The 13,785-nt window shown below is 44.3% G+C and overlaps 1 protein-coding gene across 13 annotated transcripts in view; it reads right to left on the reverse strand.

Moving 5' to 3' along the window:
- The window catches only part of ANAPC7 (anaphase promoting complex subunit 7), a 52,886-nt gene that overhangs the window by 29,389 nt on the left and 9,712 nt on the right, over nt 1-13,785 (reverse strand). For 6 of the 13 annotated variants that reach the window (XM_014858695.3, XM_014858696.3, XM_070516021.1 and 3 more), the window contains 8 exons: nt 12,607-12,718; nt 11,892-12,045; nt 10,975-11,117; nt 9,436-9,553; nt 8,666-8,862; nt 6,209-6,433; nt 5,346-5,496; nt 2,780-3,646 (listed from right to left, as the gene is read on the reverse strand). In XM_014858695.3, coding sequence (XP_014714181.3) covers nt 3,457-3,646; nt 5,346-5,496; nt 6,209-6,433; nt 8,666-8,862; nt 9,436-9,553; nt 10,975-11,117; nt 11,892-12,045; nt 12,607-12,718 — 1,290 coding nt within the window. In that variant the 3' untranslated portion in view covers nt 2,780-3,456. Of the gene's footprint in view, nt 1-2,779; nt 3,820-5,345; nt 5,497-6,208; nt 6,434-8,665; nt 8,863-9,435; nt 9,554-10,974; nt 11,118-11,891; nt 12,046-12,606; nt 12,719-13,785 lie in introns of those variants that run through there. The other 7 variants (XM_070516015.1, XM_070516019.1, XM_070516020.1 and 4 more) reach the window with 4 other exon arrangements.

Genomic DNA, 13,785 nt, shown 5'->3' on the forward strand with positions numbered 1-13,785 from the left:
ATCTAGACAGAGGCCTGCCCTTTGTGCCCCAAGAGGGGAGGTGGTGGCTGGTGCTCCCTCCCACTGCCTGGGGCCAGGGAGGCTCCTGAGGTAAGTGGAAAACCTTAGTAAGACACTTACCTCTACAGGCCCTCCCTGGCCCTGCCAGGGATTCCTGGCGAGCCGGGCTGTGGCCGCTCTCCCCGGAAAACGTGGTGAGCTGCTTGTCGAGTCAGGCTCACTGCCTGTTGTCAGCAGAGAATGCGGTCACTGTGTAGCAGGCAGTGCCCACGACCTGGTGGTTGGCGAGCAGGCCCGGGCATGGGAGTTACTTCCACTCAGATAGCTGCAGAGTGGGAGCCCCCAGGTCCCTCTGAGGTCAGGTTTCAGCCTCTAGCACCCTCTAACCCCCTCTCCCTAGTTTCTCAATATTTGGACAGGGAACACCTGCATTAGAATAGAAAGTCAGGGCAGGAGTGATGAAGGATGCAGACTCCTGGGCCTGGGCCCTGGATTAAAGTCTGGTGCTGGGCCTGGGAATCTGCATCATTGAAACGCATGCTCAAGTTTGAGAATTATATTTTGGGCAAAAGATGGCCTCATTCTCTGAGGAAGAATGCAATGGCAGGAGTGTGGCCCCCAAAGTAAGCCTGGCAAGGAGAGCTCCTGCCATCAGCCCTGTAAGGGCCACATCTGCCAGGTCCCTGGCACAGAGCAGGGCTTCAGAGTGTGAAAGCTCAAGTTGGAGGGCAGGGAGCACATCTCCTTTGGACCCAGCCTCCCTGCTCAGCTGAGGGGCCTCCAGGAGAGAAGGGCACGGAGGCTTCAGATACTACCAGTCCCTGGTACCTGTTAGGGAAGGACTAACAATCTGGCATTTACTCGGATGAAAGCAATGACTTTCACAATGGGCATGAGGCTGAACTCCTCACTGGCTCATTCAGGCCTCAGCCCCGAGGCAGAGGTGGAGCCCAGGCCACGAAGGCCAACTAAGCGGCCGGGACCTGCAGCTCGGATGGGGGGAGTTGGGGCTCTTAGAACTCAGCCTGGTCTCTGATTCCAACCTGCGCCATAATCTCAAAGCCAGGGGGAATGACAGAAATCAGTTAAAACATCCCCGTCATGGCTGTGTGCAACTCAACGCTAGAAGGCACCTGTGGTGACCGTGGGCACCTGGGAAGCCGACCCTTGTCAGGTTGGTCTCCTGGCAGGTTGCGCAGTGTGACAGCCAGAGCTGAGCAGCCTGATTCTCTCCCTGCTTTCTGGGAGGTTTTCTGTTTGTGAGAGCAAGTGACAGTGGCAGTACCAGGCAAGGTCTTCAGCACCTTCCAAGTCAAACTCCTCCCATTCTTTGACATGGACCGAGAGTGTTTTCAGTCCTACCTCAGGTGCTCTAAAAACATGGCTTCAGTTGTCTCTTCCAACCTGGCTGTCACCTCAAGCCTCTCAAGGTGGAAACACTGGAACTGCAGGTGGGAGGGGCCTGAAGGATCCAGCCCAGGGTGTCACTGGCATGGAGGGGCCTAGGATGGACAGGCCACATTGATCTAGAGGCTCCCAGCAGAGCTGAGGGAACCAGCCCACGACGGTACGGACGGAAGGTGATGCCCAGGGACTGGCTCCAGGGCACATCCTCACCCCATGGGAATCTCAGGGGTCATGGTGACGAGCCTGGCGTGCAGGAACAAGATTGGGAGGGTGGAGCTGGGCTTCCTCCCCGAGCCAGGAAAATGGCAAAAGCTTTCGCCTTTTCTCCCAATGCACCGACTGGTAACAGCTGCTCAGAGGCGAGCTGAGGAAGGACATGAGACTGCATCCTGGAGAGAGGACTAAGGCCAATGAGCAGCATCTTCTCTGGGCCGCCCATCCACCTGGCATGACCCCAACGGCCTGCTGGCTCTTTAGAAACTGCTCGATCAGATGTTGCTGCTCAGGCTTTGGGTCTCATACTGAAAGACACTAACAGTAACTTTCTGCCTATTTTAAATGGCAGTTATCAGATGATGTGAGCTCCTAAACTATCATACACTTCCATTGTTCTTAGACTTCCGAACTTTCCATTTACATCAAAATCACATTTTGCATCACCTTTGACTAATTTTGTTTTTGTTTTGTTTTGGTGAGGAAGATTAGCCCTGAGCTAATATCAGCCACCAATCCTCCTCCTTTTGCGGAGGACCACTGGCCCTGAGCTAATCTCTATTTTATATGCAGGATGCCTGCCAAAGTGTGGCCTGATGAGCGGTGTGTGAGTCCGCTCCCAGGATCCAAACTGGCGAACCCCGGGCCATCGAAGCAGAGCACACAAACTTAACCACTACACCACTGGGCCGGCCCCTAACTAATTTTGCTTTAATGAGAATTTGAGGTTACCTGTGCCATCCTTCCCCTTCGCCTCCAAGTTAACTATATAGTCAAAGGCATCGCATCTTAAGAAACAAGGGGAAGGATGGCTGAAGTCGCCCAGCACCCAAGCCCAGGGAATGAGCCCCCTGCTGACCCCATGACAGAATGCTGAAACTGGATCTCAGCACTGCTCACTGAGCCGGGCAAAGACTAGTCTAAACTCCAACCAAAGACTCTTGCCCAGGGAAACTTACGAACTGAAAAAGCAAATGGATGAACAAACTCAGTGTTACCTGAGGTTCCCAATCCTCCCAGCTCCCAATACTCTGGGAAGAAAAGGAGTCTATTTATGGCAAATAATTCTGGGGCTGAATCAATGTATTGTGAGTATGAGACCAAAAAAAGTAAAAATCTACAAAGGGTTTCCATTCTGATCAACCCAACACCATTACTGTACAAAAAACAGTTTTATTAGTTAATTACCCCAAGTGTGCCTCTGTTCATGCTCTAGGTCACACCTGTTTCTCAGACCCAGCCCAGGCTCATAGACAAGTTACGAGATTAGCAAGTTGGAAAATTGTTCTGCAAAATAGCAACTGTCGGCTTAAGGCATTACTAACATTGCAGAAGGAAGCAAGGTTACTAGGGAAGTTTGGACAGCCCAGGACGATGACTTCTGGGACAGGAAACCCTCTCTGAAAGGGCCAGCTCGTGCTGCTATCTGACTTGGCAGATGTCACACTTGCTCTGGTTGACTGGTCACTCTTTTAAACCCATCCACAACATCACAGACAAAACACTACCTATTCCTTGAGTTTTCAGATGTAGAAATTAGTTGTATAAAAAGCACTCTGTCCCAGAACACTGGGCACATCTGGTGGCCTCCCAGAGTGCTCACTCAGTCCTCCCTGGCTGGAGCAAGGGAGGATGGAGATATGTGGAAGGTTGGTCAGGCTCAGTTTTTAAAAACGAAGTCATTACTAGAAATACGGAGCAAAGGGGTAGAGACCCCTGCTGCAATCACATGCTGAATCATTGTCCTCCCAGAGAGCAGGCTCCTACGGGCTCCTTCAGTCCACGGAAGCGCTCAGAGCAGGGCAGGCCAGTGTGGCCACGGAGCTTCCGCCAGCCTCACTGCATGCCGAACCACTGCTCCTGGTCAGCCCACTGGGCCGCCTCACTGTCGCTGCCCTCCAGGTCCCCTTCTTCCCCACTCCCTTCCATGTCGTCCACATCCTCCTCCTGAGTGGCATCCGTGGGACTCTCCTCCTTCTCCATCTTCTGCATCCCCTCTAGAGACTTCTGGTCATTGGGGTCCAAACTAGGGGACAACAAAACAAAGGAGAGGCCTGAATCTCTGCCTTGTTTCTTGCTGGCTGAAGCGTCATCTCCCTGGCGCGGCAGTGAAATGACCACCCAGTCACAGAGAAGCTGCTAATGCCTGGCCTCTCCAAACAACTCCGGTTCCACAGGTGAGAGCGAGGGAGTCCACCACTAGAAGTGAAAAAAGGCGTCTTGTCCTAATTTTTACAATTCTCAATTTGAGTTTTTCTCCATGTATTTCTTAAACCTTTTCACACTTATCACGTCTAGCAATCTGCTAGAGGAAGATACTAGATAACACAAATGAAAAAGTAGCAAACAACCATTAACAGAAAAATTCAAATTTCTTAACAGTATCGGGTTTTTAAGCTACAGGGTTACAAAAAAGTTATTTTTCTATGAGTAAAACTGTTGCATGTTCTTATGATATAATTAAACCATATCAGCATTTCAGTAGTCAACCAAAATCATCATGCTTATAATCGAACAGATTTGTCAACTCCTAGGTTAGTCCCCAGGACCCAAAGCCACCCCTCCTCAGACAATCGAGTGCAGCAGCTAAGAGTCATTACACGTGCCAAAACCCTCAAAGCTCGGAGGCTCCAGAATATTTATTTTCTTGGCTCCTAAGCCATCTTTCCTCTTGCCTTTGGTGACCACCACCTAGGCCAGCAGGTGTCCAGTCTCTAGCAAATCCCACCTCTAATGCAAGTCTGGTATTTTATTTTCTCACTTGTTTCTGGGCTTGTGAGAAGCAGATAAAACCCATGTCGGAATCCTGTTCCTACTTAAATAACTGTAGACTGATTTGTAACACCTCCTCTTCTCTGGAACCTTCCGTACAGCTCTCACCCACACGCAGGGCCCCCCGCCCTTTGGACTCCCACCTTGCCTTCTAGGGACTGCTATGAAAGAACTTAGCACATGGTATAGATCAGTCTGCATGTCTGAGACGGAGAGCTCCGGAATCACAGCATCCCCAGTGGTTGCTGAGATGCCAAGCATACAAGTCGTGCTCAACTGCTGATAAGTAAATGGATGTGATCAGACTCGATTAAAAATAGGCCTTCACCATAACCTTACAGACACAGAGACAACCCTCAAAGAAATCACTTCTGTATTAAGCAGTAAGAATACCACTATTTATTTAGTATTTACTATGTACCAGGCACAGTGCTAAGAGCTTTACATGGAATAAGCATTTAATCCTCATTTAATTATTTAATACCTAATAAGGTAGATATAGACAAGGAAATCTGTTAGTAACTTGCCCAAGATAACATGTGGTGAAGGTAGTATTCAAACTGCAGAGCTTAAGTTCTTAACTACTACAGCAGGTAGAAACATGGGAAAGTACTTACAATACTTTGATTTGAAAAAGAATATAAAATATATACTACATGTAACCCTATAAAAATATGTATATGTGTGGGCAAGGCCAGGAAGATGATCTACACAAATGAAGACAGATGTTATAGTGGTGTGGGCTGCTGATGAGTGAAACAGTTCTTTAATGTTGTTAATATACTTTAAGAAAAAAATTTTAGACATGAATTCACATATAACTCTTCCACCATTACTATTATTATGTTCCCACTGTGGGCACAGAGTGCGTGTGTTTCCAGAGTTCCTGTTACACAGTTCCCTGCCTCCTCTACCCTCATCGACCTTCCCCCCACGGGAGGCCAGGTGCCTACCTTAGTGCTATACTATACTGGTCCATTGCTTCCTGATACTCATTGACAGCTACAAGGAAATCTCCTAGGATCCGATGCAGAACACAGTCACTCTGATTAGCTAGTGCATTCCTTAGCAAAGCAATTCCATCTTCATATTTCTGTTCTCTGCCTGGAAAGAAAAAGATCCTCATTTTCCTACTTACCCAACATTTTGAAAATATATTCCCATCTCAAGTCACATACACAAAACCACAACAATGACCACAATCTGACAATCCATTTGCAGATGTCAAGGGAACAGTGGTGGGCAGGAAGTCAGAACAGCTCATCTGAATTCATTCCATCAAGATATTCGCAGTTTGAGTTCTGACTACTGAAAACGTACTCTTAACCTAAGTTCAAGTAAAAACCAAGATGCATTTTATTTGCCAAATTAGCCCAAGCTCAGTAGTTCATCATATATCAAGACTAAGAAAATCAAGGCTAAAAGGGAAGTCCTAAGAGGGTCCAGATGGGTTAAAACAGTTCAAACTGGCTCAAATTGATTATATTTGGCCCGAACTAGTTCAGGACAACTAAAATTAGATCAAGCCGGTTTGAGCCACTCCACAAAAGTCAGCCACTGCCATTCCAGAAGGTCTAAGGCAACTGCGTCTGGTTGTGCTGAATGGAACCAGTCCACACGAGCTCAGACCTGCGGTAAAAGGCACACACCTGTGCATTTGGTTGTGGTAAATGGAACCAGTCCACACGAGCTCAGACCTGCGGTAAAAGGCACACACCTGTGCGGTCATCTGCAACCAGCTGGGACTGGGGAATCCAACTGAGATCAGGCTTTATATGATTAGCAACGAACAGGGAAGTAAATAAAATACACTTACTAAGTAGTTCTGCTTTTTTCACCACTGCCTTAATATAATCCGGCCTTTGGGTCAGGGCTTTATCTAATAAAGTTTTGGCTTTCTCCTGTGTCACTGGGTCTTCAAGACAAACGGTGGCTAAAAGGGTAAGGGTCTGTGCATTTGCTCCTAGAGTTTTGTAAACGTTGTTAGCCATTACCATTGCTTCACGAATACTGTTGGAAGCTAAGTAACATTCGATGAGGCCTGAAAAAATAAAACACAGAAAGTTCAACCACATTACCATTCCAAGCCATGCTTCCACTCTGACAGCCTTCCAAATTGCAAACCTTCAAAGCTGCAGACAAAGGGCAGGCCAGGGGAAAACTTTGAGGGTAAGATTAGACTGGAAGGTATATTGATGGAATAGCTAAGAAGCGCTCTTCCCCAGAGCACTTGATGGATGTGGAAGAAGCTTGCACTGCAAAGGTACCTTCAGTTTAGCAAGAGAAACCAACATGCTTAAGTAAACCGAAGCATGTAGGCAGCCCAGCTGAATGTTAGAGGAACACACATGACAGTAATCACTAGTTGAAATAGAAAGATGATGAATCCAACACAACCCAAAGTTTTGCCCTTAACAAGCTGTTAATTTCTGGCTGTGTTCAGTCACCTTTAATCCTAGGTTTAAGGAGGAGAGAGAGCTCCTATAGTCCAAAGTGAATGTCCACTTCTACAAACTAAAAGACCTAGGGAGCAACCTACGGAGAAAGGAAGGCTTTTTCATTTGAAACATTAAAGTTATCTCAAAAGGCATTTGCTGAGGGCTTCCCCAAACTAGACGGAAAACAGATCGGATATACCGAGATTGGCAGCTCCTGCCTCTTTTCATACCCACAACAAGATGCCTTATGGGGACACTTCAAGTAGAGTCAATTCTCAACTCTTTATGCCAAGTAGTTGAGGGGAACAGAGGAAGTACTTTTTGGCACAAAGCATTCATCCAAACAGAAAAACAGCTTAAAGCCCAAACCCACCCAATCCCGGGCAGACTTTCTCTGTATACTCCTCCACCCTAGAGGCATTTACAACATTTGTGCACACTCTACCACACACTATGGCTACTTAACCAGAAATTACCTAACTCCTGAGGGCAACATGTTGGATTCAGAATTTGGTTGTTTGCAACTACTTAGTAGTTTTACTTCCCTGCTAAAGCTCCACTGGAACTTCTGAAGGAAATGGAAGGAGCACACTTCACGAATCCAGCAAAGAAAGCTCAGCTAGAGGCTGCAAGAAGCACCAGACAGTATACCCAGGGTCACCCTGATCCGAATCTCCAAGTGGTAGTGTGAGTGAAGGTAGCCCATGAAGCCTCACTGGCCAAGTGGGGAGCGTCACCTCCTGCCCAACAACTCCAACCACGCTGTGTGCAAGCACTGTGGTAGTGGAGTTATTCAAACACATTCCTGGGCTCTTGTAAAAGAGGCACGCAGCAGAAAGGAACTAGCGTGACCAAAGCAGCTGTGAAGCTTGGGAAGTTATAGTTGCACGACCAAGAATTTAACCTGAAACCAAAAGCTTAGTTTGGCAGTTTCTTTAAAAACAAACCCACAACAAGCATAACTCTCTGGCTACCTAAGCAGGTTTGTCCTTTACCCCAACTTCCAAATTTTATTTCTCAAATTTGAACTCATCTTCCTGTGAAGAGCTAAACCACTCCTCGACTCCTGGGCTTATTTTCAATTGCTTTTGAAAATATGCTTTGGAGGAACTGCATCTTGTAAGATTTATTTTAATGTCTGTGACTGAGTCACCAAATGTTGCTGGAGCTGGCACAGCTCCTTTGAACTTCTAGGGTCAGTTCACATGAACTTAAAATAGTATATAACAAAACAAAGTTTGACCTTGATTGTGCCCACTCTGGATCCAGCTCACAATGAACTGACTGGTTCCCACAACCAACACTGTCATATGGATATGAAGTTACTCTATGAGTAATATTTCTGACCCAAGGTAAGACAACTGAAAAATAACAAAGACATAACCAAGCAATCTAGCACAATGCTAGCACAGACAGATTCACATTAATGAGTGGGCCATGTTTGAAAAATAAAAAAAAAGGACAAAAAAACGACACCAACTACTCTCTTATCAAAAAAAAGAAAAAAAGAGAGAAAAATGAATTCTGAAAGTATAGAGTGAAAAGTCCAGTAAAAGTCCTTAACGAATTTAACATGCCTAGTGCACTGGTTCCCAAACTTGTCTGCACACTGGCATTACCTGAGATCTTCAAAAAATACTGATGCCTATTTCCCAACCCCAAATATTCCGATTTAAATGGTATTAAGTGACCTGGCATCAGGATTTTTAAAAGCTCCCCCAGAGGACTCTAAAATACAACAAAGTTAGGGAACTGCTGGTCCAACAAAACCTTCCATCTCAGTGCGATCACCACACCTACAGATTCACACTATTCATCTATATTTTTTATCTTACCTTCATAACAATCTAAGCGACAAGGTGCAAGTCGTATAGCTTCCCGAAAGTGGATAATTGCTTCTTGGACTCTGCCCATGTTTCTGAGTGCTGCTCCCTTAAGTAGTAAAGCTTGAACACTATTACTGTTAAGCTGAATGGCCTTGGCTCCTAAATAGAGGGCCCGGGAGTAGCGTTTGCTATAGAAGCTATGACACCTGGAGAAAAAACACCACCAGAAGTTGTCTGAGAGGACTATAAAGAAACTTCATCCAAAAATCATCAAGAAGGCCCTCTACATGAGCCTTATTACAAACCACACCTATAGCTTTAACCTAAGATAGTGAAAAAACAGAACAAAGAAAATCTACTAAATATTTATTTTTAAGGGGGAAATCTTTGATATTGGAGGGGAAAACTATGGAAAAGAACTTGATCATCTGGCTGTGTTATCAGATGAGACACATACAGAGAATTTGTAAAGTCAGGTCAGTAACAAAGCAGCAGCTCCTAAGCTTTTCACTGATGGCTTCCAGTGCTGAGCATGACACATTCACTATCTCAGTTAATACCTACCCCATGAAGCAGGGGTATTAGCCTCATTTTCCAAGTGAGAAAACAGACTCAGAAAGGTAAATAATGCGTCCAAAGTCATAGACAGACCATGATTTAAATCCAAGTCTGATTATCTCTTAAACCTGTGCTTTCAACCTACAGTCTATTCAGGAGGAACCACGATTTCCTAAAGAACCTACTGAAAACTAAGGAGAAAAGGGAAAGCATAAACATACCCAGAGACCACCCAGGGTTCTGCATGCTGATCAGAAATATTGAAAAGGCGGCAACCGAGGTTCTCCACATCCTCCAGCCGCCCTTCCCGCGCCAGGAGGTAGCCATATACATCCATGCCTAGAAAGGAAGCAGCTCTTTACAGCAGAGCAGCACCAGCACCAGGGCAGACGCTGAGACCCCAGCTCCCAGAGGGTCTGAGCCCTTTCCACCATCATGAGCTCCTCCCACCAGCACAACCAGTTTCCTACAAAATAACTAATAAAAAGATAAAACACATCCAAAAACTTAAAAAAGCAAAGGAGAAGGACCTACCTCACAATTTGAAAGCCTGTTATTTTCAAGAACTGTTTGTCCCTACATCCTGTGGCATGATATATAGCTATCCTAACTCATAATCAGAAAAAGTCCAAAAAAGGCATCAAATAAGTTCTCTCTTCCAAGAGGTCTAGGCACAGACAGGGCACTTAATAATGCCAGTTAGTCTCAGAAAAAGTTAGCCTATTCCAGAAAAAGCATTTAGTTCTTTCTGGAGTCTAATACATTTAAGATCAGCCCTCTCCAACTTATTCTCACTCATCTTCTATAAAAAAGGCTCCATGCTCGCTGTCACCATCTCTTACCTCCAATCCTTGCTATCCCTTCAGATTCCCAGGAAAAGCCTCTCAAGCCAAGATTACTGCAATATGCCCTGCTGGCCCCCAGACGTGCGTCTGAGCTTCTAACTCCAAGCTGCCAAACTAATATTTCTAAAACACCATTTTCATCTTGGGCACGGGCAACTTGGCGAAGAGAAATAAGCACTGGACACGAGGGAGACCTTGCGCAAATGAAATCAGCTTTCTGGATCTGTTTCCTCATCTCCCTACTCTGTCATTCTTGTCCTTAAAAATCTACAAGACTGTTTACTGTCACAAGGCCATATTTTTCTGTTGGCCATTTTTGGGCCTTTACAAGCAGACTTTGGCTTATCTATCCAATCTTATTTCCCACTACTATTCCTAAGCATGCATCCTTCAGTCACTCAACAGTCACCCTTTGGAAGTCCCTATGGCTTACCCTTTCAGCTACACTCTTCTTTGAAATCAATGATCTTTTGTTTCTCACTCCTAATTACTTCCTTTAGTCACCTTGCCCTTTTCTTAGTATCTGCTGTCGCTCCCTTTTACCCATACTAAGGACACAGTGAAGCTAAATTCCCTAAAAGGGTATCCTGGCTCTGGGGATGCCGTCCAAATCCCAGTCAGGCAATCATAAATTCATAAATCCTGAGGAGGAGCTATGACCCCTCTCAGAAGAAAAAAAGCCAAATAATGATCTGTGGGAAGATGACACTTAAATTCAAGCAAAAACAACTGCTTAAAATGGAATTACCCAAGTGTTAGAGATGTGTCAGGACCTAAAAGAATGTAAAAGGCTACTGTAATAAATTTTACAAAACAGATCTATGAGAAGTGGTATCAGAAGATCATGTCACATTTCCTCCCTGTCTTCTCTGATCCACCTCAAGCCACTTCCACCCTGCCCCAAGCATTACTTACCTTTTATCAGATAAGGATCCAACATCTGTGCCTGTTCAAACTTGAGGACAGAGTTTTTATTGTCTCCAGCTCTGAAGTACAGATCTGCTAGGCTTCCCAGTAGGTCCACGTTATCTCGCAATAAGGACTTTTTCTCTAGTGAACTTTAAGATATTAAACATTAAACTTTAGAATCCATTACAAATCCTTATTTGTTGAATCTGGGTGGGCATATAGGTACTATCTTCTTTTCTGTGTGTATGAAAGTTTTCGTAGTAAAAAACCATTTAAAATAAACTGTGTATACTAACTAGATTTTCTTATTGTGAGCTTATGATTGAAAAGAAAAAGTTGCACAGGATAAGATAACAACACACAGAATAAAGCAGAAATCTCTCTCATTACCTACAAAGAACTTTCTGGCTTCAATTTTTCAGAGGACAGTATACAGCATATGGCATTAAATACAGTGTCTATATGGTCATTCACGAGTGACAGCTATTTATTACTCAACCAAATGACTGCGTAACACAAAAAGCAGTCTCTTGTCCTTGAACTTTACTTTGACTAGAAAGAAAATCCCAGTCCTAAGGAGGCAACCCAGGACAGATGCTGCAATAAACTATGCTTCTGGGACGACCAAAAAGATGTTCTTCCAAGTTCAAGAACGACACAATAAGGCAGCCTGCTTTGCAAGGATTACTACTTTTCTAAGTATAGAGCTGAACTTGGTCCAAGTTTACATTTAACAGGTCCTCAGCAGAGATTATTACATTTGGGACCGTTCAGTACATTAAGAGACTATCGAAGCCCTGGGACAACAGGCTGCAACACCAAGAGATAAGCATCTCACTCTTCTGTTTTGCTAATTTAGAGACATAAAACCTCTATACAAGAAAAGGGCCTCAAGAACACTGAAATAACTCTGTGACTCTCACCAGATGGTATTGATTGCTCTTGAGTTGTCACCAGTGTGCACAAAAGCATATGCTTTGATCCACACAGAGAGCCAATCCAAGTTAGGCACAGTCTGGATCACGTTCATCGTCATTGATGCCACCTCTGCACCTTTTACAGAAAGGGAGAGCAAACCTAATCCAATAAAAAGCAGGAGAAAGAAGGTGAGGCACAGCACCCCTCTTCCACAAGGCAAGAAGTAATAGGCTACCCTTTCCCTAGGCTACAAGACAGCCTTTTCCCCAGTCTAAGCAGGATGCACATGACAGAATGACCATGATTTAATACCTCTTGATCAGGGAAAGAATACATGACAATAGAAATCTACTGATCACTCTCTGGGCGTGAGGCATGGGTAACCTTTAAAAAAATAAAGCTATTCTACTGTATAGCCAAGATTAAGAACTACTATCTTAGTTGGGGCCGGCCCTGTGGCCGAGTATTAAGTTTGTGCGCTCCACTTCGGCGGCCCAGGGTTTTGCCGGTTCAAGTCGTGGGCATGGACATGGCACCGCTCATTAAGTCATGCTGAGATGGCATCCCACACGCCACAACTAGAAGGACCCACAACTAAAAATACACAACTATGTACCAGGGGGCTTTGGGAGAAAAAGGAAAAATAAAATCTTAAAAAAAAAAAAAAGAACTGCTATCTTAGCAAACACTCCCTGAAAATAGGCAGAGAATGATCTGCACCTAGAATGGCATCGAGGGCTAATGGGCACTGCCTCAGCACTTCCTTATAGCTGGTGACTGAAGGGCGCTCCTGACCGGCCTTCTTGTACAGGTTTGCCAGCATCATGTTTATCTGTAACAAACAAAAACAAAAGACAGTAAGATAAACATATATTGCATATAAAATATCTCACCATCAGTTAAGTCCTGATTTTTATTACCAGCTACCATTCTACTTTTTACTGGAAAATTTACCCAGAGCTCTGTGGAAATGAACAAAGACCAACCCCATCCTTCAAACAAATAGGACACTACTACTCTTGCTTTTCCTATGTCCTCTCATTTCTAAGAGGAAAGTCAAATTCCTCTCACTTACCCAACCAAACAGTCCAGTGACAGCTGGACCGAAGATGCTGCTTCTGGAAATGGGAATAACATTCATTTGAGAAATGTTACAGAAAACCCACAACTAGAAGGACCCACAGCTAAGATATACAACTATGTACGGGAGGGTTTGGGGAGATAAAGCAGGAAAAAAAAAAAAAGATTGGCAACAGTTGTTAGCCCAGGTGCCAATCTTTAAAAAAAAAAAAAAAAAGAAATGTTACAGAATTCTAATTATCTTGATTCTTTCTTGATCTTAAGACAGAGGATAAACTATTCTAGAAGTGCTCAAGTTTACATATTTTAAATGCAATTAATATCAAGGCATAAGAAAGTGAGGCATTCTTAACATAGCTAGTTAAGAAAATGAGATGAATTTTCCCCAAAAAGGAAATGACAAACACAGACGTAACATACTTGGCTTCTCTCTGACAATCAGTCCAGCAACTAGGCTCTGGCCTTTCTAATGGTTAAAGCTTTGACCCATTCATACTGTCTGACTCATCAAAGTAATGCTACCAAAACCACACTCTTAACTGACCCCTAGAGATGACAATGATCCAGAGACTAGCTACACTATTTAAATCCAGTGAATGCATTTTTAGCACAGTTCAAATATGTAACTCAGTTGAGCTCTATTAAAATAACTCTTCCCAAAAGCACAACAGGGAAAACTTGAGAAAACCTAAAAGTTCCAAAGAAATTAGAGGGAAGGGATAAATGATCTTAATATTACAAGGAGAAAAACACAATATCCCAATTTAAAATTGATAGACCTTAAATGCAACACAGTGTTTGTCAGATCATTAACCTGAG

This window comes from Equus asinus, chromosome 8 (assembly GCF_041296235.1).
Source record: "Equus asinus isolate D_3611 breed Donkey chromosome 8, EquAss-T2T_v2, whole genome shotgun sequence".
Classification (NCBI taxonomy): domain Eukaryota; kingdom Metazoa; phylum Chordata; class Mammalia; order Perissodactyla; family Equidae; genus Equus; species Equus asinus.